Below are 24,397 nucleotides of genomic sequence, written 5' to 3'. Positions count from 1 at the left end.
CCAGTTCACCTACAACCGTTATGTCCCTACTAACCAAATTATGAAATAGCACTCAAGGCCTGAAACAGTGGTCGACGGGCTAAAATCACTCATTGGTCCCTCGGGACCTCTGAGAATGCTGGTCTGGTATACAATTTCTAATCACTAGATGTCCGACTCATTGGCTGAACGGTCAGCGTACTGGCCTTCGGTTTAGAGGGTCCCGTGTTCGATTCCCGGCCGGGTCGGGGATTTTAACATTAATTGGTTAATTCCAATGGCACGGGGGCTGGGTGTATGTGTTGTCATCATCATCATTTCATCCTCATCACGACGCGCAGGTCACCTGCAGGCGTCAAATAGAAAGACCTGCACTTGGCGAGCCGAACCCGTCCCGGCACTAAAAGCCGTACAACATTTCATTTATCACTAGATTGCATGCCAAAAGCCTGGGTTCAATTCCAAAACTCTTCACAGTGTTCGTATGGAGTGTTGGTAATTTGCCCATCGGATGGTGACATTAAGCCATGAGCAGACTCTTTTGTGTTATTTAAGAGGAGTAGGCTATGTGCTGACACTGGGTTTCACTCTTTCCCTCTATAATGATAAAAATAATAATAATAATAATAATAATAATAATAATCCACACCCAGACATGCATGTTGGCTATAGACGTCAAATTGAAAGACCTGCACCAGGTGAGCCAAGCATGTCCTCAGATGCTCCCAGGCCTAAAAGCCTCAACTAAATAAATAAATTAATCAATTGTGTACCGTAAATGCTTCTGATTTTTCTCCATCTGTTTTTCTAAGAATGTCATTCCATTCTTCATTACTGTCAAGAAACAGATTTCTATCAAATAAGGCTGCTTCATTTATACAACTCCGTCCATGGCTTTCATTAAGAGCCTTGACAAGTTGTCTGCAGATTTTGGAGTGTCACAGATAGTTAACATGATGGCATCTTCAGTTGTATTGCTTGGTTTTCTTTATCAGGTTCATTACCTCTTGTATTGGACAGCTCATCATTTGACAAAACAGTTTAGGTCCTTATGACCTGTGTTGTGGTTATAATAGAAGTTTACCACTCTTGGAGGTTGTAGTCTTATTTGGTTTGAAACTCCCTGCGTTGCTTTGGATTCCTTGCTTGGCATTTGCAGGGGTCCACCTTCTCCAAAAGTCAGTAGTGGACTGAAGCTGTGCTAAGCAGGTGAGCCGTGGTCAGTCTGCTCAGTCTTCTGAAGTGGTGAGTAGCTGCTGGCTGGTTGACCTTCTGACTTGCTGTTCCCTGCTTCTACGTTCCCCTGGGGTCATTACTTGTACTGTTTTTTTAAGTATCCTGGATATCCAGGCTCTGTTTACTCCTTTAGTCTTTTTCTTCTTGATAAAAAACAACCTATGTTTAAAAATGTATATGGCTTCCTGTTATAACTGAGTATACACCACTTCCTGCACATCAAACCCGCTGAGAGTTGTGTTGTTAATCGCCTTGGCCTGATCATACCAGAGTTTTAAGACTGGCACTTTCACATTGCCACCTGTTTGATCTCAATAGCAAGTCTTGAATGGCAGGATAGAGAATTACTATGAGCTCTTCATTAACTGGGTTCAATTCCAAAACTCTTTACAGTGTTCGTATGGAGCGAGGGCATGCTATGCTGTTGTTGGTAATTTACCCATCAGATGGTGACATTAAGCCACGAGCAGGATTGTATGTTGTAGTCTTATATGGTTTGAAACTCCCTACGTTGCTTTGGACTCCATGCTCGGCATTTGCAGGAGTCCACCTTCTGCAAAAGTCAGTAGTGGACTGAAGCTGTGCTGAACGGGTGAGCAGTGGTCAGTTTGCTCAGTCTTCTGAAGTAGTGAGTAGCTGCTGGCTACTTGGAAGTTGGTAGGGCTGCATTGACATCTTTTTCCACTATCCCTTTATGAATCCTCAGGAGGGCGTTGGTGAGCTCCTGGCAGTGAACGCTCGTATTGAGAGTCAAACTGTGAGAAGCAACATGCGCAACATGCATTACCGATAGTGTAGAACATTTCACCGAGACATTGACTTCAAACTTATTTGTTAGTAGGTTAGGGTTGACTGTGGAATTTTTTTTTTTTTTTTTTTTTTTTGCTAGTTGTTTTACGTCGCACCGACACAGATAGGTCTTACGGCGACGATGGGACAGGAAAGGGCTAGGAGTGGGAAGGAAGCGGCCGTGGCCTTAATTAAGGTACAGCCCCAGCATTTGCCTGGTGTGAAAATGGGAAACCACGGAAAACCATTTTTAGGGCTGCCGACAGTGGGGTTCGAACCTACTATCTCCCGAATACTGGATACTGGCCGCACTTAAGCGACTGCAGCTATCGAGCTCGGTACTGTGGAATTTTGTGGGAAAGGAATGTTGATGAAGAGACCGCAGGTAGTGTCAATATTTTGGTATTACAGAATGTGGTAAACCAACAATACTGAATCCATTACATAAAAGGAAAACAGGTGCTGAGAGAAGCGAGGTGGTTCCTTCGCTGGCTTGTGGTCGTCTGACGAGAAGTCGCGTGGATGCGAGGTATGAGGGGTAAGCGTGGTAGGCACGCATGCTCCTCGATGCCTGACAATAAACATTTGTTCCGTCCGCGATGACTCTTGCGAATTGAGGCACTGTCATATAGTTTCAAAGTTGTGCCTTAGTTATACATGTATATACTACATAATGAACAATTTGATAATAAATATGCTGATGTTTATAGCTAAGAATGTAGTATCAGTTACTTGTGCCATACCTACAAGCTGCCACTTCTTGTTCACATGCAGATAGTATCACTGGAAACCACAATCTCATTCTATCAACATTTTTCATAGAGCAAACGTTGTTGTAACTTAAATTTTCAATTGTATTCTTTCTCTAACATTTCTTTGTAAATTCAATATTAAGGGATATAGACATGGTAACATTAAGGGATATATTTATCAGTTTTCATTTCAGGTTCATATTTAAATTTGGAAACCGATATCAGGTTTCATAAAAATAGTTCTTTGCACAACGGTGGAGCAAACAGGCAGAAATACATAAAATCAATTTTTTGCCACCATCTGATTTAAATATGTCCAAAATATGTAAAAACTCAAATGGATAGGCAGACATTCATGTTTTATTTATATAGATGGCTGCCAAATATTGCTTCGCCTTTTTTTTTACATCGCACTGACACGGATAGGTCTTATGGCAACAATAGGGCAGGAAGGGGAAAGGAGGCAGCCGTGGCCTGGAGTGAAAATGGAAAACCATCTTCAGGGCTGCCGACAATGGGGTTCGAACCCACTATCTCCCAAATACTGGATACTGGCCGCAGTTAAGCGACTGCAGCTATCGAGCTCGGTCGCCTGTGATCAAACCACTTTAGTTCTCATATAGATGCTTTAATTACCACAACTATGCAGGTCAGGTAGCTTAAGGATCATTGCGTGTGAAATGACTCTCAAGGGTTGAAATATAAATTATGCACATTTGTAAAATACTGTATATCAAAATAAAGTTTGTCAGTTAGCAACTAGTAAATTAATATTTAATTTTAAATTACACTATTTGTAATCAGCATTCAGACATAATTTTTACTTAAACAGAAGTGGTCTATGATAGTGGATCAGGTATTGCTGAAATACATGAAACTGTCTGAGGAATTTTGGATTTGGCCAATCAAAGAGTATAGCCTATGTCTTCAGTCATTCGCAAAGTAAGAGTACCAAAATTAATAAACAGCGGAGGTGAGTTTGTAATGTTTAAACTTCGGAGTTATTCCTGTCACGAGACTTCCTCCTAAGTAATAAAAGAAATAAAGGAGGTCAAAAGTGTATGTAACAAAACTTGTTAAACTATAGGTTCATTAACTTTTGGGATAAACATCTGAAACATGCCCAAATGTTTTGCACTCAGAACTTTGCAATGACCCTTATGTCAGTAGCACTGCATAAGTAGGCTAAATTTTAGGGTGAAGTATAACTGTTTCGATACTCAGAAGAATTATTACTTGAAATCCTCAGGTCTAGTCCTGGCATTGCTTACGCTTACTTGTGCCAAGCTCGTCACTTCCATTTATCCTATCCGACCTCTCTTGGTCAACTCTAGTTCTTTTCTGACCTCAATGTTATTAGATTTCTGAGGCCTAGGGGATCTTTCATTTCCATGCCCTTCATGGCTGTTGTCTTTTGTTGACCGATACCTTCATATTTTGAAGTGTCGAACCCCTTCCATTCTTGTCTCTGATTAGTCCTCTTGAAACTATAATCACCACTACCACCTCTAAAACATTAAAACCCTCCTGAAAACAATTTCAATATAATATGCCATTATGAATTATGTTTCTCTGATATCTTTTTATAATTTCAGCTTGTTTTGATCATGATAAATTGCAGTGTTAAACTGTTGGTCATAACATAAATTGTTTTTCCCTTTAGGCCCTTCAGACCATGAATTAACTGCAGCTCAAATTGTAATCCTCAAACAAGCAGTGAATAAAATCCGTGAAACAGTCCAGAGGTTAGCAACAGATCATCGAGATTTACACAGCACTGTATCAAAAGTAGGAAAAGCAATTGACAGGGTAAGTAAATCAGAATTATCACTTAAGTAAATATTGCTCAAGCTACTGAAATAATTATTTCCATGTTCATTGCTATCTTTGTGTTCCAGAATTTTGTGTCAGATTTTGCTTCAACTAGCAGGGAAGATGTATTTTCAGCACCAGAAAAAGTTCAGTTGCTCAATCAAGTTATATGTCAGCACTTCTATAGGCAAGGAATGTTGGATATCGCAGATGAATTGGCCCAGGTAATATTTCTTTATGTATCTAGCTTGTTCAGTTTGTATCTAAGAGTGCTTAAATGTGTGAACTTCTAGTCAATACATGTAATGGCAGGTTATATAATCCTTTCTCAGAGTAGAATTCTGGCAATCCAGAGCTCCTTAAAACAATTTTTTCTTTTTTAAATTAAACATTTGGAGTACTTTGTCTAATGTTATCTATGTATACAAAATAACATGTCCTGACTGACTGACTCATCATCGCCGAGCCAACACTACTGGACATAAAGAAACAAAACTTTGGGTATTTTTGGATATTCCATTGCTAAGGGGGAGTGTGGGGGGAGGGTGAATTATTGAGTATATATCTCGAAAACTTAAAAGTTTGCAGACATACAAAATGGGTATTTGGAATCTCCTTTAAAAATAAACACTTTATTTTTCAGAAAATACCATTAGGAGGGGTGAAAAAAAAAGTGAAAAATGGATTGAATACCTTTTATGGGGATACTTATATCTCAAAAAACCGAAGATGTTACAGGCATAGAAATAGGTATTTGGAATCTCCTTTAAAAATAAACATTTTTTTTTTTTTTCCTGCCTTGAGAGAAGACTGTTTCTCACGTGTACAGTTCTGTGTCACATAGTCATTTTAGCCCCAAAAGACAGTACCACAAACGTGGTTTACAAAGAGTTTCTGGGCCAAATGAAAGTAATTTTTTCAGTGAGGTTTTATACTTTAGGGATTTTCAGATAATTTCTTAGTACAGTACCGAAGAACGATTACTTTTATCAGATTACGAAATCCACGCATGTGAAGCTGCAGATAACTGCTAGTCTAAATATCAAATACAGGTGGCCATAAGAGATTTTGAATATTGCAGGTGGTATATCTTCAGAGGTAGGCCTAGTAGGTCAACTATAGATCTTAACTTCAGTTGCTGATGGAAAAGCATTGGAAGAAACATGAGAACTTGTTTTGTGTTATTCATGAATATTAAAAAGGCATACAGCAGTGTTGTAAGAGGAATGATCTGGCAGTGCTTAAATGAAAGAGGTCATTGAGAAGGTGCAAAAGAGTTCCCACCTCTACCACTTCTACCCTTCCCTCTTTGGGATGACAAGATTCCAAACAAAGTAAATGTAGTAATGTTCAGTAGCTACTTTTCATCAGTCTTGATGTATGATATTGAAACTTATGCCTTTATAAAGAAAGAGGTCTCAAGACTACAGGCACCTGAGATGAAGTTCTTGAGGTCCATTATCCAGAAGACCAAGATGTCAGAACCTTGGTGTATGCCACTGTTGTAGAACCACAGCAGTTGCTTGTAAAAGTCTTTTTTGCTTTACGTCGCACCGACACAGATAGGTCTTTTGGTGACGATGGGATAGGAAATGTCTAGGAGTGGGAAGGAAGCGGCCGTGGCCTTAATTAAGGTACAGCCCCAGCATTTGCCTGGTGTGAAAATGGGAAACCACGGAAAACCATCTTCAGGGCTGCCGACAGTGGGGTTCGAACCCACTATCTCCCGGATGCAAGCTCTCAGTTGCGCAGCCCTAACCGCACGGCCAACTTGCCCGGTTTGTAAAAGTCAATGTTAGTTGGTAAATCGAGGGAGTGGCAAAGTCTTTTCAAGATTGAAAGTAAGGCACTCAACAATACCATCAGACTCTTGTGCCATTTTTATATCTTGCGACATCAAGGTTTGATTTGCAAGTAATCAACTTCATTTTCCGTATCAAAATTTAATCACTAAGTTTTACAATATTTAAAATTCTTCCACCGTTTTGTATAATACAAGACGCAAAGCAGCAACAAACGTCCCTCCAGGGTCACAGTAGAATTGGAGTCTACCATAGCAAGAAATTGAAAGGAAGCTCCCTTCACAAATATTGTTCAGCAATCAGCTTCAAAGTTCCACATTAGACTCAATCAAAGGCACCATAAGCAAACTCATAATATATAACAACTTACCTGGAAGGAACAGAAGATAAAAAATTCAATAATCTGAACAGTGTTACGAAGTCAAACATTTTTTAAAACTTTTAACTGCAAACAGACTTTTTAATGTAACAAAATGAAATTTTTAACAACTATTCAAATGAATAGACATAGTTTTTAAGCTGACCAACTATGTAATCATCCGCTCTCACATTATTAACACACTAACCCCTACATTGTTTTTAATATCATTTAATTTAATTGGTAATTTCAGTAGTTTTTAAATGAATCAATGTACCGTACCCGCAAATTAATGTATTTTAAATCTTAGCAATTCACCTAAGCTACAATAACAGTTGAGGATGTTCCTAAATAAGGAACGAAACATGTACTGTTGACAAATAAAAATTTTTGCCAAAAGGCAAAACAAGTATCAAAACGGTGGAAGAATTTTAAATATTGTAAAACTTAGTGATCAAGGTTTGAGTCGCCTGTGCCAGTTCTATGTGAAGGTTATGTTATTCTTCAAGTTTTTTCCTTCTCTTCCTGTGAAGATGATGACTAGGTTTATGCATTCGTACAATCACACAGGTTACAAGTATCTTCTTTTTAGTTTCTTTTGCCCTAAATTAAAATGTTTCAAATTTTTATACATATGGAACATGACTGGATTATTGTTTTCAGCAGATGACTATGTGTTATACATAACTGGCAGTGTCGTATCTTCAGGCAAATATTCAATATTTACTGTATCTTTGATCTTCAACTGCTGAACTTAAGAGCTCTTCACCAACATGTTTTGATTAGGGATTTTATTATCAAAAGAAACATTTGACTGCAAGGATTGCCTTTTCACGGGGGAGTTACGTTTCCTAACTGTCTTTGAAAAATATTTGGGCGGATTAGGCTTTAATTTCCACCTCTGGCTTGGAATCTCCAATCTTTCACCATTTATCAAGAATGAGTCTACTTTTTATGAAGAAGTTACTTTTCCGGTATGAATATCACTTGCGAAATAATTACGAGCCTTTTTTCTGACATTTCTAGGGATAGGTTTCTTCCATTTTGAAAAATCATTGCTATCTTTAGGTGGTCTAAAGAAATGTATACTTGAAGAAGATCAGTCTTGTTCATACTATGCATCATACTATAGCTCCAGCTGTGGGACAGTGTCACATGTTTTAGCTGTGTAGTCACGAAAGAGGTCATCGACAAGGTGCAAAAGAGTTCCCACTTTTACCAGTGAGTGAAGACCCTTCCTTCTTTGGGATGGCAAGATTCTAAACAAAGTAAAAGTAGTAATGTTCAGCAGCTACTTTTCATCAGTCTTTCCCACTTTGTTCTCTTCAAATGCAACATATTTTACACTTAATGCTCATTAAGTAGTTACACAATAAGGTGATAATTACACTGCCTAGACGTTGTCACATTGGCAATGAATAGCAACAAAACAATTGTATTAGTATGTTCAGTCCTCAGCCCGAAGGCTGGTTGTATCCTCAACAACTCTACCATTAGCTGTCATAGATGGCCTAGGAGTCACTGAAGAGGTGTACTAGGGGAATGAAGAGCGAGATAGTTTCCTGTTGCTTTCCTCACTGAGCCAGCTGTTGCTATTACATCTCAGTCTGCCAAACCCACTGAAATGCCCACACCAACCGACTCTATGAGCAACATTTTCACACCATTCGTAGCAGGGACTGGCTGCATAAGGAATTGGCATTACTAATATCGCTCATACCTCAGTCACTTTCATATTGTCAAAGCCAAGGATAAGAATGAAACAGATCAATGAAAGTAAAAAAATTACTCTAGCCCATACCGGAAGACATAGTGCATTGTAAACACTAGGTCTTGCCAGCAAAGGCATACAAAACAATTAGCGATTATTATGAAAGCGTGAGTTAACGTGACAACATACTTACGGCAAGACTAGCATACTGCCGTGTCAGATGACAGTGCTGCGTGGTCACGACTCTCTCCACTTGGCTTATGGGTAGAAGTGGAAATTCTCACACTTCTTTGTCTATACATTATGCAGCTAGGGTGAATCTTATGCTTGATTTACAGTTGTATAAATCTGTCCAATTAAGGTCATGGTTGCTTCCTTCCCATTCCTAAGCCCTTTCCTATTCTATCCCACAGTCACCAAAAATCTTGTATGAGTTAGTGCAGTATTAAACCACTAGCAAAAAACAACATAGAACATGCTGGTTGGTTATAGTCAAGATTGACAGTGCAGCCATGAGACTGAATGGCAGAGGCTGATCAGAAACTAGAACTGTAAACCAATGTTCATATTCCACTACAAATTGTGATTGAGGACATGAAAACTGCCTATTTCTTCCATAAACTATGCATATGAATGCACATCTTTGCATGAAAATTGTTGCAGTTTAGAGGACAGCGATAATTATGTCTATTTTTTGTATAGTACAGTACAGTAATATAATCTATATATAATTGGATGTTGGTATGTTTGAGGTTAATAGACTCAAAAACTACTGGACCGATTTCGCTGAAATTTTCACAGTTTGTTCTTATTACATCTGAGAGAGATTATGAAGTGGTTTGAACAAAATCTGATTGGTAGTTTGGCACTTAGGGGTGAAAAATGAAATAGGGCAAGATAAGCAAACCGCAAGACAAGTCTGATCAGCGGGTTGCCTACCCAACAGTATGAGAACATTATAATATGTTGCCAAAACTACTGGACATAAAGAAATGAAATTTTGGATGTTAAATTTATATTACGATGTAGGTGCATGCTAAGGGAGGATTTTTTTATATTCCGCCACTAAGGGGATGAACAGGGGAGCGAATTTTTAGAATGAGTATGTATATCTCAAAAACTTAACAGTTTAAAGACGTGAACATTAGTATTTCGAATCCCACTTAAAAATAAGGAAACGCGTATATTTTTGTTTCCGGAAATTCCTCTTAAGGGGGGTGCGGTGGAAAGAGGTTAAAAAGAGGTTGAATACTTTTTACAAGGATACTTATATCTTAAAAACTGAAGATGTTACACACGTGAAATTGGTATTTGGAATCTTCTTTAAAAATAAACACATTTTGTATTTTTGAAAAATCCAGTTTAATAGGAGTGAACGACATTGACAAAGGGGGTGAGTTTTTTAAAAGACTAATTATATCTACAGTATTTCTCAGAAAGATAACATTTTACACATGTGAAAATTGGTATTTGGAATGTCCTGTGAAAGTAAAGAAACACATGTAATTTGTTTTCGGAAAATCCGCTTAAGGGGAATCGAAAAAGGGGATGAATTTCTAAAATGAGCATATCGACAGCACATCTCAAAAACTTAACATGTTACAGACATGAAAATTGGTATTTTTAATCTTTTAAATCTTTAAAAATAAACTGGAAACAGATGAGCACTCATCGTGATGTAACTTTGTGTAAGTATTTAATTTCAGAGGTGATCATAACATGTATTTGACTTGTATTAGTATTGTTTGTAATCTCCCCCCTTGCCGTCCTTTTTCACTACGTCTCAAGATTTTGCGACGCATGCGCGCATCGTTAAAATTTTTCCGCTATAGTATCTTCTGGATTTCTCTTTCAGAAAGTTGGCAGGTATGATAAAGTTTTACTCAAAAATTAAATAATCTAAAAATTGAAATCAAACCCATCTAAATAACTCTAGAACTACATAATAGATAGTAAAAATCAATATCTCAAAAAGGAATTCCATAAAAATTCACTTCGCACAAAACTAACTGGTAATACTAATCTTAAAAGTAAACATTCAGGAACCAACCGGGCAATGCCAGGTACTATAGCTAGTAGTAATATAAACTTAAGACCTTTGAGATGTGGTTCTGGGATGCTGAGTGTGTCATGGACAGATCTTGTTACAAATACAGAGATCCTTCGAAGGATAAGAAAGGGTAAAGAAGTGCTGGCCACTGTAAAAACAAGAAAGCTTCAACACCTTGGTCACATCATGAGAAACAGAAGCAGATACAATCTGCTGCAATAAATTCTGCAAGGAAAGGGAGGTGTTGGCTAGAGATGAATCTCGTGGCTAAGAAATTTCAGAGACTGGGCTCTCAAGACATCGGCAGAGTTATTCCAAGCAGCTCACAACAGAGAAAAAGACAGCTAAGATTGTTGCTGACATCTTGAGCAGATAGGGACTAGAAAAACAAGAATACAAAATATATATAACTCACATTTTAGAAAAACATGGTACAAGAATTTAAATTACTAATAAATTCAATGGTCTAATAGCAAAAAGAATACCCAAGTTAAGCTCTTACAAATAAAGAGCATTGTTAGTGTCAGCTGCACTCATTGGTAATGACTGTAATGAGTATATTTCAGCTTTAATTGACATTTATCTCTAAGGTAAAGCTTTTGAACATATATAGAATTTGGTATTGTCTTGTTTGATTCTTTTATTTCATTTCTTTTTCTTTGTATATTTACAGGAAGCAGGTTTGCAGATGGAAGATGGAGGAAAAGAACCATTTTCAGAATTGAATAGGATCCTTGATAATTTGAAACAGAGAGATTTGAGCCCAGCACTGGAATGGGCGCAGGCTCACCGAGAAAGTTTGTATGCTCAGGTACATGTTACATACATTTAATGACAGTATAGATTTCCTCTTAATAGGTACATACATAATAATGCTTTCATTAATTTTCATTGAAGACTATTGCCTTTCAGTGTTCAGTTTGCAACATTCCTGTTAAGGACCTCGGCACCTTTCATATTTATTTCTTTTGCATTAAGTGAGAGACAGTGGTTAGCCAACATCCTTTGATCAAGTAATTAACCTGGTACAGTAGAATCCCTCTCAACCAACCTTTGCTTATCCAATGTTCTGTTTTATCCGACATGTTCGTAGAAAAAGAATCGGCTAAAATTACTCTCATGAAGAAATTAACACCAAAAACATGGGTGATAAGTTGCCTTTGCTGAAACAAATCCCTGGATATGCAGGTGCGACTGATGAAGGCTTTTATTTGCCCTTGATAACCAGTTTGAAGTGACTGAAGAAGACATGTCAGCATTGTTAACAGTGGTGGAAAAGAAACAGAAGTGTAAGAAAACGACATTGATGAAGGTGGTGCCAAGATATATATCACAATGAAGAATTCAAAGCCCTTGAAGCAGCATTGATCAACGAGAAGAAACCTGCAGCACTTGAAGTGTTACTTCTGCTGAGAATGCATAACATGGTGGTGAGAAAAGGACAGTCGACAGGCGAGGAAGTCTATTACAAACATTTTAAAACAAATTTAAATCTGTATCAATGACCTTTTATGCTCTGAATTTTAATTGTGTTATACAATGTAAATATTAACTGCATCAGTAATAAGATGTTGGTAAGCATTCCTTATATCATTTTTTTCTCTTTCCATATTAACCAACATTCCCACCAACCCAACGTCCCACCGGCCCATTTGTGTCAGACAAGCGGGACTTTGCTGTATGCATTTCTGAGGCAGGCTAAGTGAACACCTGGATGATGTGACTATTCAGTAGATTTGTTAATACTTCCCAGTGTCAACCTACAGTAGTTAACAGACTGAAAAGCTTTAAAGTTACGTTCTACAATAAATTTTGTCTTGTTTTGTTAATTCATCTATTCAGATCTGCATCACCTTCCAAGATTTTAAGAATACATTGTTGACATATTTTCTTTTACTCTTGTGTTATTGTGTGGTTGTTAACCAAAAATCCAAGTGCAACACAAGTAGATTCCTTGTTCTTATTTTGTCCTATTGAATTTGTTCCACATACACATACAATGCTGAACCACAACAAACTACAAATAACATTGCAAATGCCTCGTCAATGACACTGAAATGTTACAATGCTCACTCCATGTAGAGTAGACATGCGAACGTTAGTATGCTGCTGCATCACTGCCGTTGGAGAATGAGAGGAAATGAATGCAACTTAATGGTGTGATGAGGAGAAAGATTTTCTGCTACTCCACTGACATTGACACTTACTGTTACCGAAGGCCTGCCACGTGTTAATAAGGGTAATAATGGAGAGAACTTGAACCCACATTTTTCTGTATTGACTAAGTACTTCCTCAGCTAGATAGCACCTAATAAATACCTTGACAGTTCCTTTCAAGTTTGGCCCTCAGGCTTCTTACCTTAAATTATTAAACGCTAGCTATCATACATGTCTTTGACAGGTTGGCTATGTATGTGGTTAAGGTAAATGGAGAAGGGCAATCTGAACACTGGTCCTCAAATTTACCTTTTCATACATAACTTGAGAGCAAGCAATGTACAATTGGCCATCTGGGGAAACGTTCTGAATTTCCTGGCAGTACTGATCGTTTGGCTCTTATGACTTATTTAAGGACATGGCAAAGGAGACACTTATGGAAAACTGTAATAGCTTAAATTGAATAGGATAACTGCTATAAATCAGGTGAATAGTAGTACGAATTCAGTTTCTTCCCTTCCAGCACATGTTAAAATATCAGCCTCAATGATATTCGTGTGTGCCGTTCATACTTCTTAGGCGAATGCCTTTGCTCAGTTTTGGTCCATTTAGGTTCCTCAAGACCATTATCAACACTCCTGTGTTTTAATGTAATTTCATGTGTCAGCAAGCAAGGTGCAGAAATAGAATTGAGGAACTCAGTGGATGATGAACCACATCATTGTCATCCATGACCGAGTTAATGGACATGCAGTTTCTTTCTTCACCGGGCGAGTTGGCCATGTGGTGAGGGGTGTGCAACTGTTAGCTTGTATCCAGGATATAGTGGGTTTGAACCCCACTGTCGGCAGCTCTGAAGATAGTTTTTCAAAGTTTCTCATTTTCACACCAGGCAAATGCTGGGGCTGTACCTTAATTAAGGCCATGGCCGCTTCCTTCCCCTTCCTAAGCCTTTCCTATCCCATCGTCACCATAAGACCTCTCTGTGTCGGTGCGATGTAAAGCAAATAGCAAAAAATAGTTTCTTTCTTCACTTAAAATTAACACCGTTATTTTCCTATTGATTTCTGCAGCCTGTTCATTTTGGAGCCAATATAGATCTGTCACAGAGCCAAATATTCAGAGCATCATGGATATTGTGAAAGACAACCAGTTAAGGTATCTTGAGACTGAACGTCGTTGGCCAATGATGCTGGAATGGTAACATTTTCACCAGAGGCCTGTAATGTTCCATTTCCAGTCTTCAGTGGAACCTCTCTAAATTCCTCTTCTCCCTGACTGCTAAGTTGCACATGCAAAGTGGTTGTGAAAGGAAGACCTTCAATCTGTGGTCACAGATAGAATTTCTTTAGGTAGCTTGCACTTCATCCACTCTGATCTCACCTGCTACAACTGGTTGTGTCTAACGGAAGTCTGCTATGAATAGCACCTAACGGTGAAGAAGATCTGGCAAATACTTCAAAAAATATGAGACCCCAATATTAGTGCTGAGAGATAAATCAGGAAGGTTAGCCCATAGTAAAGAAGAAAATGCAGAGATCCTTGCAGAGACATTCAACAAACTTTTAAATTGTGATGATCCAGTGGAAACGTTGAAAGTAAATACTGACACTCCCATTTTAACCACCCCAGATCTAAATAGACCCTCCCTCATTGAAGTAGAATTAGCAATTAAGGAACTAAAAAATGATAAGGCATGTGGTGAAGACCTAGTCTTTGCAGAAATCTAAAAAAATGCAGGGAAACCAGCAATCATAAATTTATATCAGCATCTAGTCGAAATGTGGATCACAGAGAAAATCCCAGAACACTGGACCTCAGGCGTAATCCATCCATTATTCAAAAGAGGAGATAAAACTAATCCAGACAATTACGGAGGAATAACCCTTTTGGACTGCACTTAAAAAAAATTTCTCCCGCACAATTTTCAATATGATAAAAAACCATAGCTTGGAGAATACCAAGGAGGATTTCGCCAATACAGAAGTTGCCCAGACCAAATTCTCAGCCTGAAACTAATAATGGAATATTACATATACAGAAATAAACAGCTGTTTATTTCATTCATAGATTTCAAGAAGGCTTATGATAGTATACACAGGCCCACTCTAAAAAATCTTCAGATCATATGGCCTTCATTCTAAATTATCAACAATTATTGAACTAACTTTAACGAACACAGTTTCGAAAGTAAAGTTCAAGGGGGAAATGTCAAATGCTTTCACAATAAATACAGGCCTCAGACAAGGTGATGGATTATCCCCATTGCTCTTCAATGTGGCTCTAGATTACATCATGAAAATTTGGCAAAAAAAACCCCCACCTAAATCAAAATTGGAGAAAACCCTCAATAAGGACAAACTGCCTAGGGTTTGCAGATGATTTAGCTCTTTTAGCCCTTGACATGGAAGAAGTCCATGTGCTCAGGAACTAAAAAATGATAAGGCATGTGGTGAAGACCTAGTCTTTGCAGAAATCTAAAAAAAGTGCAGGGAAACCAGCAGTCTCCAGAAAATTGCATTAAAAATAGGATTACAAATATCCTTTGAGAAAACTGAGATCATGCCAATGAAACTCCTTGACATAAATGAAGTCATCATAAATGGTCAAAAAATTAGCATAGTCATACTATTTAAATACCTTGGAGAAATCATTATACACAACTTTAGTGAGAAAGCAACATGGATAAATAGAACCAACAAAATGAAAAAAGCACAATTTCTAACCTGGTCAATTTATAACAAAAAGTGCTTGTCAATAGACACTAAGATCCAACACTACAAAACTGTAACTTTGCCCAAAGCCACTTATGCTTGCAAAATCTTGTTCCAAATTAAAAATGAAAGAACTGATCAGCTCCTCGTAACTGAAAGAAGAATTATTAGAACTTGCATAAATAAAAAGTAGCAGGTTGAAGGAGTTTGGAGAATTCTCCCCACTGAAACTGTCTATCAGGAGATTGAACCAGTTACCAGCATATTGAAGAAGAAAAGAATCTCTTATTTCTTTCACATCTTACGATTACCAGAAAACAGGATTTTACGACAACTAGTGATGAGAAATCTGGGAAAGAAGACAGGAGGGCATTGGATCAAAGACATCAAGAGGATCTCAAAACAGTTGGACTCAAAATTTCAGATGCAGAGAACAAGAATAAAATTACCACCCTTCTTAAGAATCACAAATTTTCAACTGAAGTGATGCACAGAATGCCTGTAAAGATTTCAGGTGAATTAAGAACACTGCGATCAGAATGAATGAGGAAGTACTGGGCAGATAAGAAGAATCAAACAGTACAACCTTAAAGAAAAAGTTTACATTGAAGACTCAAGTGGTCCAATGTGGTCAGTAAAGTTAATAATAATAATAGATTATCTCCTGGAACAGTAAAATTCGTCATTACTTAACATTGATCAAACCTAAAGCTCTTTATGCTTCAGAAACGCTCAATTTACATCATAAAAATTTAAGGGAACAATTAGAGATTAAAGGAAGGAAAATCATGAGAAAAATCTTAGGGCCAAGAATTAAAAATGGAATACATTACCCCAAACGTAACTCGGAAATATAATTATAAATATTTAAACTTACTGATACAGTGAGACTATGACGAATTCAATTTATAAGCAATTTGGAAAGAATGAATAACAATAGACTGACTTATAAAATGCACAAATTTTTGTAAATTAAACATACGAGATCAAAATGGTATAAGCAAGTAAAGAAAGGCCTCCAAATCTGCAAGGATATTAATATAATTGGGAAAACTGTTCACACAAGAGCATTTGAGAAAGACAAGAAGAAACCAACACGATGTACTTCGTCAGGAGGAACAGAAATCACAACAATCAATGAAATTGGAGAACAAATGTTGATTCCGTATGGTCCTAAGTGACCCATTTGTGTCGAAAAAAAAGAAGAAGAAGATGTATAGTCTTCTTAGCCTCAGTCCATCAGTCTTTTTCATTACCTCAACCATTCACTGCACACAACTCCGTTATCTAAGGCTATTTGTACACTTAATTTCAGTGGAGTTTGTTCAAATGAACTTTTAATTTTGAATATCTTCCTGTCCTGTCCTTTTTTTTTTTTTTTTTTTTTTTTTTCCTACTATGAATCCTTTTTGCTGCTTTCATGTGTGATACCTCTAGATCTCCTGCATCTAACCGATTCTGGCCCCTGCAACACAGTTTTTTCTGAAAAATGAGTATTCTAGAGATAATTAGATCATTTTTATACTGGTTGCTAATACAGTTTATGATCACAAGGAGGTTGTTAAGACCAAATATTTATTATGCACCATGTAACTGAGGAATACTAACAGGGAAAGACTGCTATGTCATCCATATTTTGTGTGTCTAGATTGTTACATCCATATCATCATTCAAAATCCATTGTAGTAACAAGAACAAGTTCTTGGTCATTAAGGTTGTCTTGAAAATTAAACTTTTACACAATTCAAAAGACCTAATTTATCTTACAAGTAGGTACAATAAATGCAATTGGGTTATTTTAACTCCTTAATAGACATATAGGGGATGTATTTCATCTTGGCATTCGTCCCAATGGTCGAGGATTTGCTGGCTGGACCTAAAATTGCCATTTAACATATCTTTGGTACTGAGGCAAGACTTCTCATATCATTGTTTACAGTGCCTTGCCACTGCTTGCTTTTTTTTTTTTTTTTTTTTTTTTCCTGGTCTATTGACAAATCAACTGTTGACTTTCAAGTTTAATTTTTATTGTTAAAATCATTGTTAGTTTTATCTTAATCATTTAAAATTTGGAATAAATAATTATCTTCATAATTCATTCATTTAAAAAAAATTGAGTTTTACTTCAGTCTTTTACTTTCTAATTGGTAACTTTTCCAGTTTTGATTAGATTGTCTGTTATGCCATTAATAGTTACAGTATGTATTGTTATTTCTTACATCTGTTATGATTTGTTGATATAAGTTTGTCTCTTGGTAGAACTCTTCACTGGAATTCAAGTTGCATCGTCTGCAGTTCATAGACCTTATACAGAGAGGACCAGCTGGTCAGAATGAGGCCATCGCTTATGCACGAACTCATTTTCATCAGTTTGTAAACAGGCATGAGAAAGGTAAGCATATAATTTTTTCAATAAGGAAACCTAATGTCAGATACTGACTGATTGTAGGAACATTCATACAGTAATTAAAAGAAAGCTTTTGCTTTTTCTGCTCTGAAAGAAAGACTGTGTTTTGTTTCTTTTAGCATGTAACGAATTTAACAGTACAAAAGTATTAACACTAGTGACCCATCCCAGCTTTGCATGGAGCAATTTTGAATTTATCATGAAAGGATTTATAAGGTCTCCTTGTAGAGAACATTGGTTGCTTTTCCTATCCAAAATACGTCAGCCTCATGTCAGTAGATTTACTGGCACATAAAAGAACTCCTGTCGGACAACATTCTGACACCTTGGTGTTTCCAAAAACTATAAAAATATAATTAGTGGGACGTGAAATAACCAAACAACAATCGACAAGTAGTTTTTAATTCTCTAATCTAATAAAATAAAGTACATTAGATACAAAAGCACCCAACATGATGGTGAAATCCCTTTTTTTTTTATCTTCCATTGCAATTTAGTCACCGGTATACTGTTCGTAGCCAGTTTATGGAAATCTTGTACCGCGTAAATTAGGCATACATTGACTTTTAAAGGTTATGTTGAACTCGAGAATATTGGTTTTGAATGTAAGTATCGATCCTAAAGTTCTCGAATGCATTATATTCAATTCTGCCCATCACTAATCACAATCAAATTGGAAAGAGAAAAAAATATCATTAACACTTCCGAAATTTCGGTTATTCGCGACCTTGACTCAGCTGTTTGCAGTTTTTATGACATTTTAGCACAAAAACGTGAAATTCCCAGTCTTATATTAGGACCAAAACAGTAATAGGCAATCCCAAATAGTCCCATGACTTAATGTACAGTATGTAAGGCTCTGGTCTCGATAACGTATACGATAATATTAAAATAGTAAATTTGTGTTACCGGTACTTAAGAAGGAGCCGTTTCGATTCCTGCCTGAAAGCCTAGTGACAATGCAGTGCCCTGAGGGAAGTGCCGAAAACCTGTTCGGCGATACACTCGGGGAAAAAAAAAAAAAAAATCATTGAACCCTGGACATAATGTAGACGTTTTGCAAGTACTGTACGAACATTTGATGAAACTTGTTCCGTCTTCAAGCAGAGCTGCCGAAATGCGCTCTGTCTCCTTCCAATTGTTGTGGACACTCTCTTCTTTATGATTTCCGACGATTCTGTAAACAATACAACCCGAATGCGATGTTAAGGTGGTCCCTTATGCAAGTTCACCGCCAATCGCTTTTCCAGTACGGTACAGTAGGCTTCTTCCTCAAATTACCGCAATGATGGGACGTTAACACCAACATCAGTAAGTATGCCATAGCCGTCCTTTCGTGAGATACAGTTTCTTGAAAAACACATGATTGAGGATTTAACGTTGATGCGACTGAAAATTCTGGACGCTTGATCCGGGAAATCGTTTCTTCGAGGAACGGATAATGCGGGATTTTTACCATGTGATTTAAATAGGATAATTCGGGAAAACATAGTTTCCGGGAACGTATAATCGAGGTTCTACTGTAGATTTCTAACAGAATAAGCAACTTGAAATTATGACAAAATGGGTTAAACCATTTTATATGCTATATTCTTCTTATACACTGATGACTGAATTAGAGATACCTGGCTAGTAGCATGTAGTGTGCCCTTTCCCCCTGATGATGGCAGTGACGTGACATCGTCTGCACGAGGTATCAAAGGCATTATGGTACCATACTGATCCAAGACTGCTGCACAACCTCCTATAATGCACAGAAATTGGTTGGAGCAGGATCCAGGGTGCACAGATCCCTCTCGATATCTCAGGTGCACTCAATAGGATTGTGGTCGAATGACCTTCAGGACTAGCCAAGCATCCTTATGTCTGCGGAGTGTTCACTTGAACCAATCGGCCACAATTTGGGAGCAATGGGCCGGTGTACTGTCTTGCTACACAAAAATGTTTCCTGCAGGAATCTCGAGGTGAACATATGGGTGGACATGATCAGACATCAGGTTCCTGTAATGTTCGCCAGTGAGGGACATTGGCATATAGATATACCAGGGGTCCCATTTCCGTGCGAACAGTCCTCACATGAGGACACCACCACAACTGGCAAGAAAGATTCATTGTCTCATGTGCTGGATGATGCACTCGTGCCCTAGCATCATTGCATACTAATTGGTACCTTGACTCATCTGACCAGGTGACTTTGAAAGTCCATCCCGTGTCAGTCATCATGCCTTCTGACATTAGGTAAGAAGAGGGATAGTGACTATTGTTCCTGAAACATGTATGAATGAATAAATAATTTTCAATCATTAAAAGTGTACTGACAAGGCAGACCTAATGTAAAACTCTTTTAAATAGTATCTTTAATAGGTTTAGACAAGTCAATACAGGATCAAATCAAATACCTATCATGGTTAAGTTTATCAACAATCTCGTACCCTATTGCAAGAAGATGGTTCTGGATGCCATAGCTTCTTACAATACGTCGTTGTCCAGCATTGCATTCGCTAGTGATCTGCTGCACTCTTAAGCCCGTCTTTCACCTCTTTCCATGTCCGGCTCCATGGCTAAATGGTTAGTGTGCTGGCCTTTGGTCACAGGGGTCCCGGGTTCGATTCCTGGCAGGTTCAGGAATTTTAACCATCATTGGTTAATATCTTTGGCATGGGGCCTAGGTGTATATGTCGTCTTCATCATCATTTCATCCTCATTACAACGCACAGGTTGCCTACGGGTGTCAAATCAAAAGACCTGCACCTGGCGAGCCGAACATGTCTTTGGACACTCCTGGCACTAAAAGCCATACGCCATTTCATTTTTACCTCTTCCCATCCAAGCTACCCAATGGTGTCCTTTGTCATCAATACGTTGTACTCCACGGCAGTTGACCCTGGTGGTGGTATTCCCCGAATCCACGTACTCATGGAACACTCTTGACACGGTGGCCTGCAGAAAGCCCAGTGCCTGCACGACTTTGGAGATGGAACGGTCCATATGCTTGGCACCATAACCTGGCCACAATCAAATGTGCAGAGATCTGATGTCTTGCCCATCCTGTGATCAACTGTTACTCAACAGCCGTAAGACAACACAGTCGCATGTTGCACTGTACCGGGCTGACCACAGTGCCATTTTACCAAAACGGCAGCTATCTCTAATTCAACTGCTCATAAGTGTATTTATAACACAACTCACTTTTGCAGTGTTGTGACATCATCTTAAATGGCCTGGTCTGGACCAGACCATTGGTTGGATTAAGAAATGGCCGGTTAAACAGACAATATTAAAATAAAGGGCCTATCCAGAACAATGTTTTATATAATTTTTAAACACATTACATTTTTTGCATTAGTTGTATGAAATTATAAACAATTTATTTTTATAAAGATTAATTGATCAATTTAAAAAGTTGTTTCTAAATTTAACTTTTTTTTTTTACTGCAAACCATAATATAAAACTACTTATAGTGCACTATGTATTTAAGTTAGATATATATACTGTCATGGACTTTTTTGGTTGGAATATTTTATGCTGAACGATTCTTACCCTCATAGTATTAATATATCTTTAAAAATTTAGTCAGCATAAGCTAGAAGAAAAAGACACACGAACGGCCATATTTTCTTTCACTTGCTTCACTTAAATCATTACTGCTCGGCTTCCTTTGTTCATAGATGAATATTTCTGCACATAAACCTTTCTCGAGAAATGCGTTATACACACCTACCAATATTCCGGTTTTTCCATAAAATGTACGGATTTTGAGTGTGTTTTGCGGTTGTACGGATGAACAACGTTATTGTATGGATCTTGAATATCCACGCTTGTTTTCGCTTTCTGCGGTCAAATCGGATGTGTTTGACTTTTGATAGTAGCTGGTAATATGAGATGCAGTGTTTGAAATTCGACTGGTAAATGTATCGATAATCACATTATCGATTATCACCATGCTTTTGTCACCTGTTCGACCTCAGCTGCTACTTCATTCACTGAGATGTTCCCAAACAGTGCTATGTAGCAGGCTGTGAAATTTTATAACAACTTTAGTAACTGCGTCGTGCTTCGTAGCAGCTGAAAGGCTTTGTTTCTTATTCTCTTTGCTTTGTTTGTGTGTCGGCGGTAGTTCTGAAACTTGTGGAATTGTGTGTCAAATTTTTAAGCGATTTACTATTATTATTGGTGTTTGTAATGTGTTCAACTAAGAAACAATATTATCGGCCTTTTAGGGAGGCATATTCTGCTGCATTTCCTTTTTTTATACGATCACGGAAAGGCGAAACATTCGCATTCTGTTCCATGTGCTCACGTGATATAAACATTTCTCATGGAGGAATAACAGAATTAGTAAATCACATTAAATCTGTTAAACACGTCTCCAATACAAAATTTAAGGATGGCAGTCATAAAATTAATTCCTTTTTTTTTTTTACCTCTTCTGGAGTCGACCTTGATATAGTAAGAGTGGAATGCTCGAAATGGCTATGGATTCAAGAAGCGAATTCATGGGTTACATGCAACATGAACCATTTTCTTTAGCTACGGATGGGAGCAATAATAGAAATGATAAGTTTTACCCTATTGTCGTCACCTGTTTTGTGGCAAAGCAGGAAAAGATAGTTAGCTCGCTTGATGAACATTGGTGGAGCTGATGGTGTTTCTAAGTATGATAGGATATCCCGGCTAATGCTTTCTGTTCTGACTCTACCGCACAGCAATGCTGAGTGAACATGTGTTCAGCTTGGTGAAAAAGAACCAAAATCAGTTCAGGTCCTCAATGTCAAATGAAATTCTGGATTCTGTTTCTGTTTTGAAAACCAGAAGTACTGGTCCATGTTACTCGAGTAGTTTTCCTCCAGAATTTCTGAAGAAAGCAAAGAAAGCAACTCATCTTCATCTGTCCTCTCTAACCTGTGATGGATAATAGCCTGCATACTGTGAGTTTGACAGAATTTTGTAAATAAGTGTACATGTTTAGTTTAATTTTGTCGATTACATTCATATTGGGACTTGCAAGTTTAAAGTGCAGAAAAACACTGTTTGTGTACTGTGTGAACTGTTCCCAGTGTTAAGTGAAAACAGATGAGCACTCATCATGATGTAACTTTGTTTAAGTATTTAATTTCAGGGGTGATCATAACATGTATTTGACTTGTATTAGTATTGTTTTGTAATCTCCTCCTTTGCTGTCCTTTTTCACTATGTCTCAAGACTTTGCGACACCTGCGCATTTTGTTAAACATTTTCTGCTTTAGGATCTTCTGGATTTATCTTTTTGAATGTTGGCAGGTATGCATTATAGAATGATGATAACCTTATCTAGATTTGTCCATTGGTTCTCATGATTAGCCCGAATAAACAGATGGATAGGTTCAAGGACTTACTCTGTGCTTAGATATACAGTGTCATATTGATCAATGTCATAATAATGTCTGTAAATAAGTATGTAAACTGCAATAATTACTATAATGATAACAATAGTGTATTTTGTGTGCACACAAAACACTGATAAGAAGAAGAAATAATAGCGGGTACTGACATATTAAGAAGCGATTTGAGGAGGAAGCTGTTGTCGTTTACATCTTTATGGAGTAAGACAAAGCTATTTCCATGCGGCCATGCAGAACAAGATCCTATCAAGATATTGTTGGGGCCTGTTTACAAATTGAGCCTTCATGACACTACCACTTGTGTCCAGTGCCACTGTTAAACTCTGAAAGTAGTCTTCAGTCCAGAAGAGGAGGAGGAGGCAAGATGTTGACTGGGTGATGCAGTTCTTCCAAGGTTTTATGGACTTACTGAAGTTCCTAAAAGAACATCTCTTCGAGCGGTAGTTAACATGATAGTCTGCTAGGTTATGTTCTGATTACTCAAACAGATTACTTCAGCTGCACAGTTATACATGAGGGATGCACTACATAATTTGAATATCAATCATAATTATTCAACCCAATGCTCTTCTTATGGATTTTGATTTGGAATTCTTGTTTTCTAAAGTGACCATGGACCCATTCGTGACACTCTGTGAACAAATGTTCTCTGAGGACATTGTTATTTTATCACCATATTATTTTTTAGTATTTTTTTTTGTGACAGCGAGGGCCGACAGTGCCAGGGCCGGTGGGAGGTTACAATGTGCACAGAGCTGCAAGCAAAACAATAGTCCCGACGACTTGTTCAGGCACACGATAAGCAAATTGGTTAAGCTCCTTCGAAGATACTAGAAAAGGTTGACAATGGAGAGGTACACAGAATGATCTGGAAGTGAAAACTGCTAGATGCTTGGCCAAGAATCTTCCACTTATCTATATTAAGAACAAAGATGGAGTGTGCAAGTCTGTCCAAGGATGTGTGAGTCAGTCTGACATGTCTTGGCTATACATAATTGTGTGCAGTGTGCGAGCCAAGTTTTTGGGCTAAGCTATGTTGTGGAGTGAACTGCTCTGGGAACACTGCACTGAGAGAGGCCCTGGTGGAGAACTGGGGTTCGACACACCAGAGTGCTCTTTGGTCGGCCAAATTAGTGACTGCAAAACTGTGTGACGCAGAAAATTAAAACTAGTGTGCACTCGTAAAGAACTGTAATTAGTAGCTTAATAACTTCAGTAGTAGTATCGGAAGATAGCGGGTTCGAACCC

General features: G+C 37.8%; 1 protein-coding gene across 1 annotated transcript in view; it reads left to right on the top strand.

Moving 5' to 3' along the window:
• The window catches only part of Sou (required for meiotic nuclear division 5 protein souji), a 69,636-nt gene that overhangs the window by 2,389 nt on the left and 42,850 nt on the right, over positions 1–24,397 (top strand). The window contains exons 2-5 of the mRNA XM_067152263.2: positions 4,420–4,565; positions 4,655–4,792; positions 11,163–11,300; positions 17,620–17,752. Of these exons, the coding sequence (XP_067008364.1) occupies positions 4,420–4,565; positions 4,655–4,792; positions 11,163–11,300; positions 17,620–17,752 (555 nt within the window). The remainder of the gene's footprint in view (positions 1–4,419; positions 4,566–4,654; positions 4,793–11,162; positions 11,301–17,619; positions 17,753–24,397) is intronic.

The sequence above is a fragment of the Anabrus simplex genome, chromosome 8 (assembly GCF_040414725.1).
Source record: "Anabrus simplex isolate iqAnaSimp1 chromosome 8, ASM4041472v1, whole genome shotgun sequence".
Classification (NCBI taxonomy): Eukaryota; Metazoa; Arthropoda; class Insecta; order Orthoptera; family Tettigoniidae; genus Anabrus; species Anabrus simplex.
The sequence above is the reverse complement of the archived record's forward strand: the minus strand, read 5'-3'. Positions and strand labels throughout refer to the sequence as shown.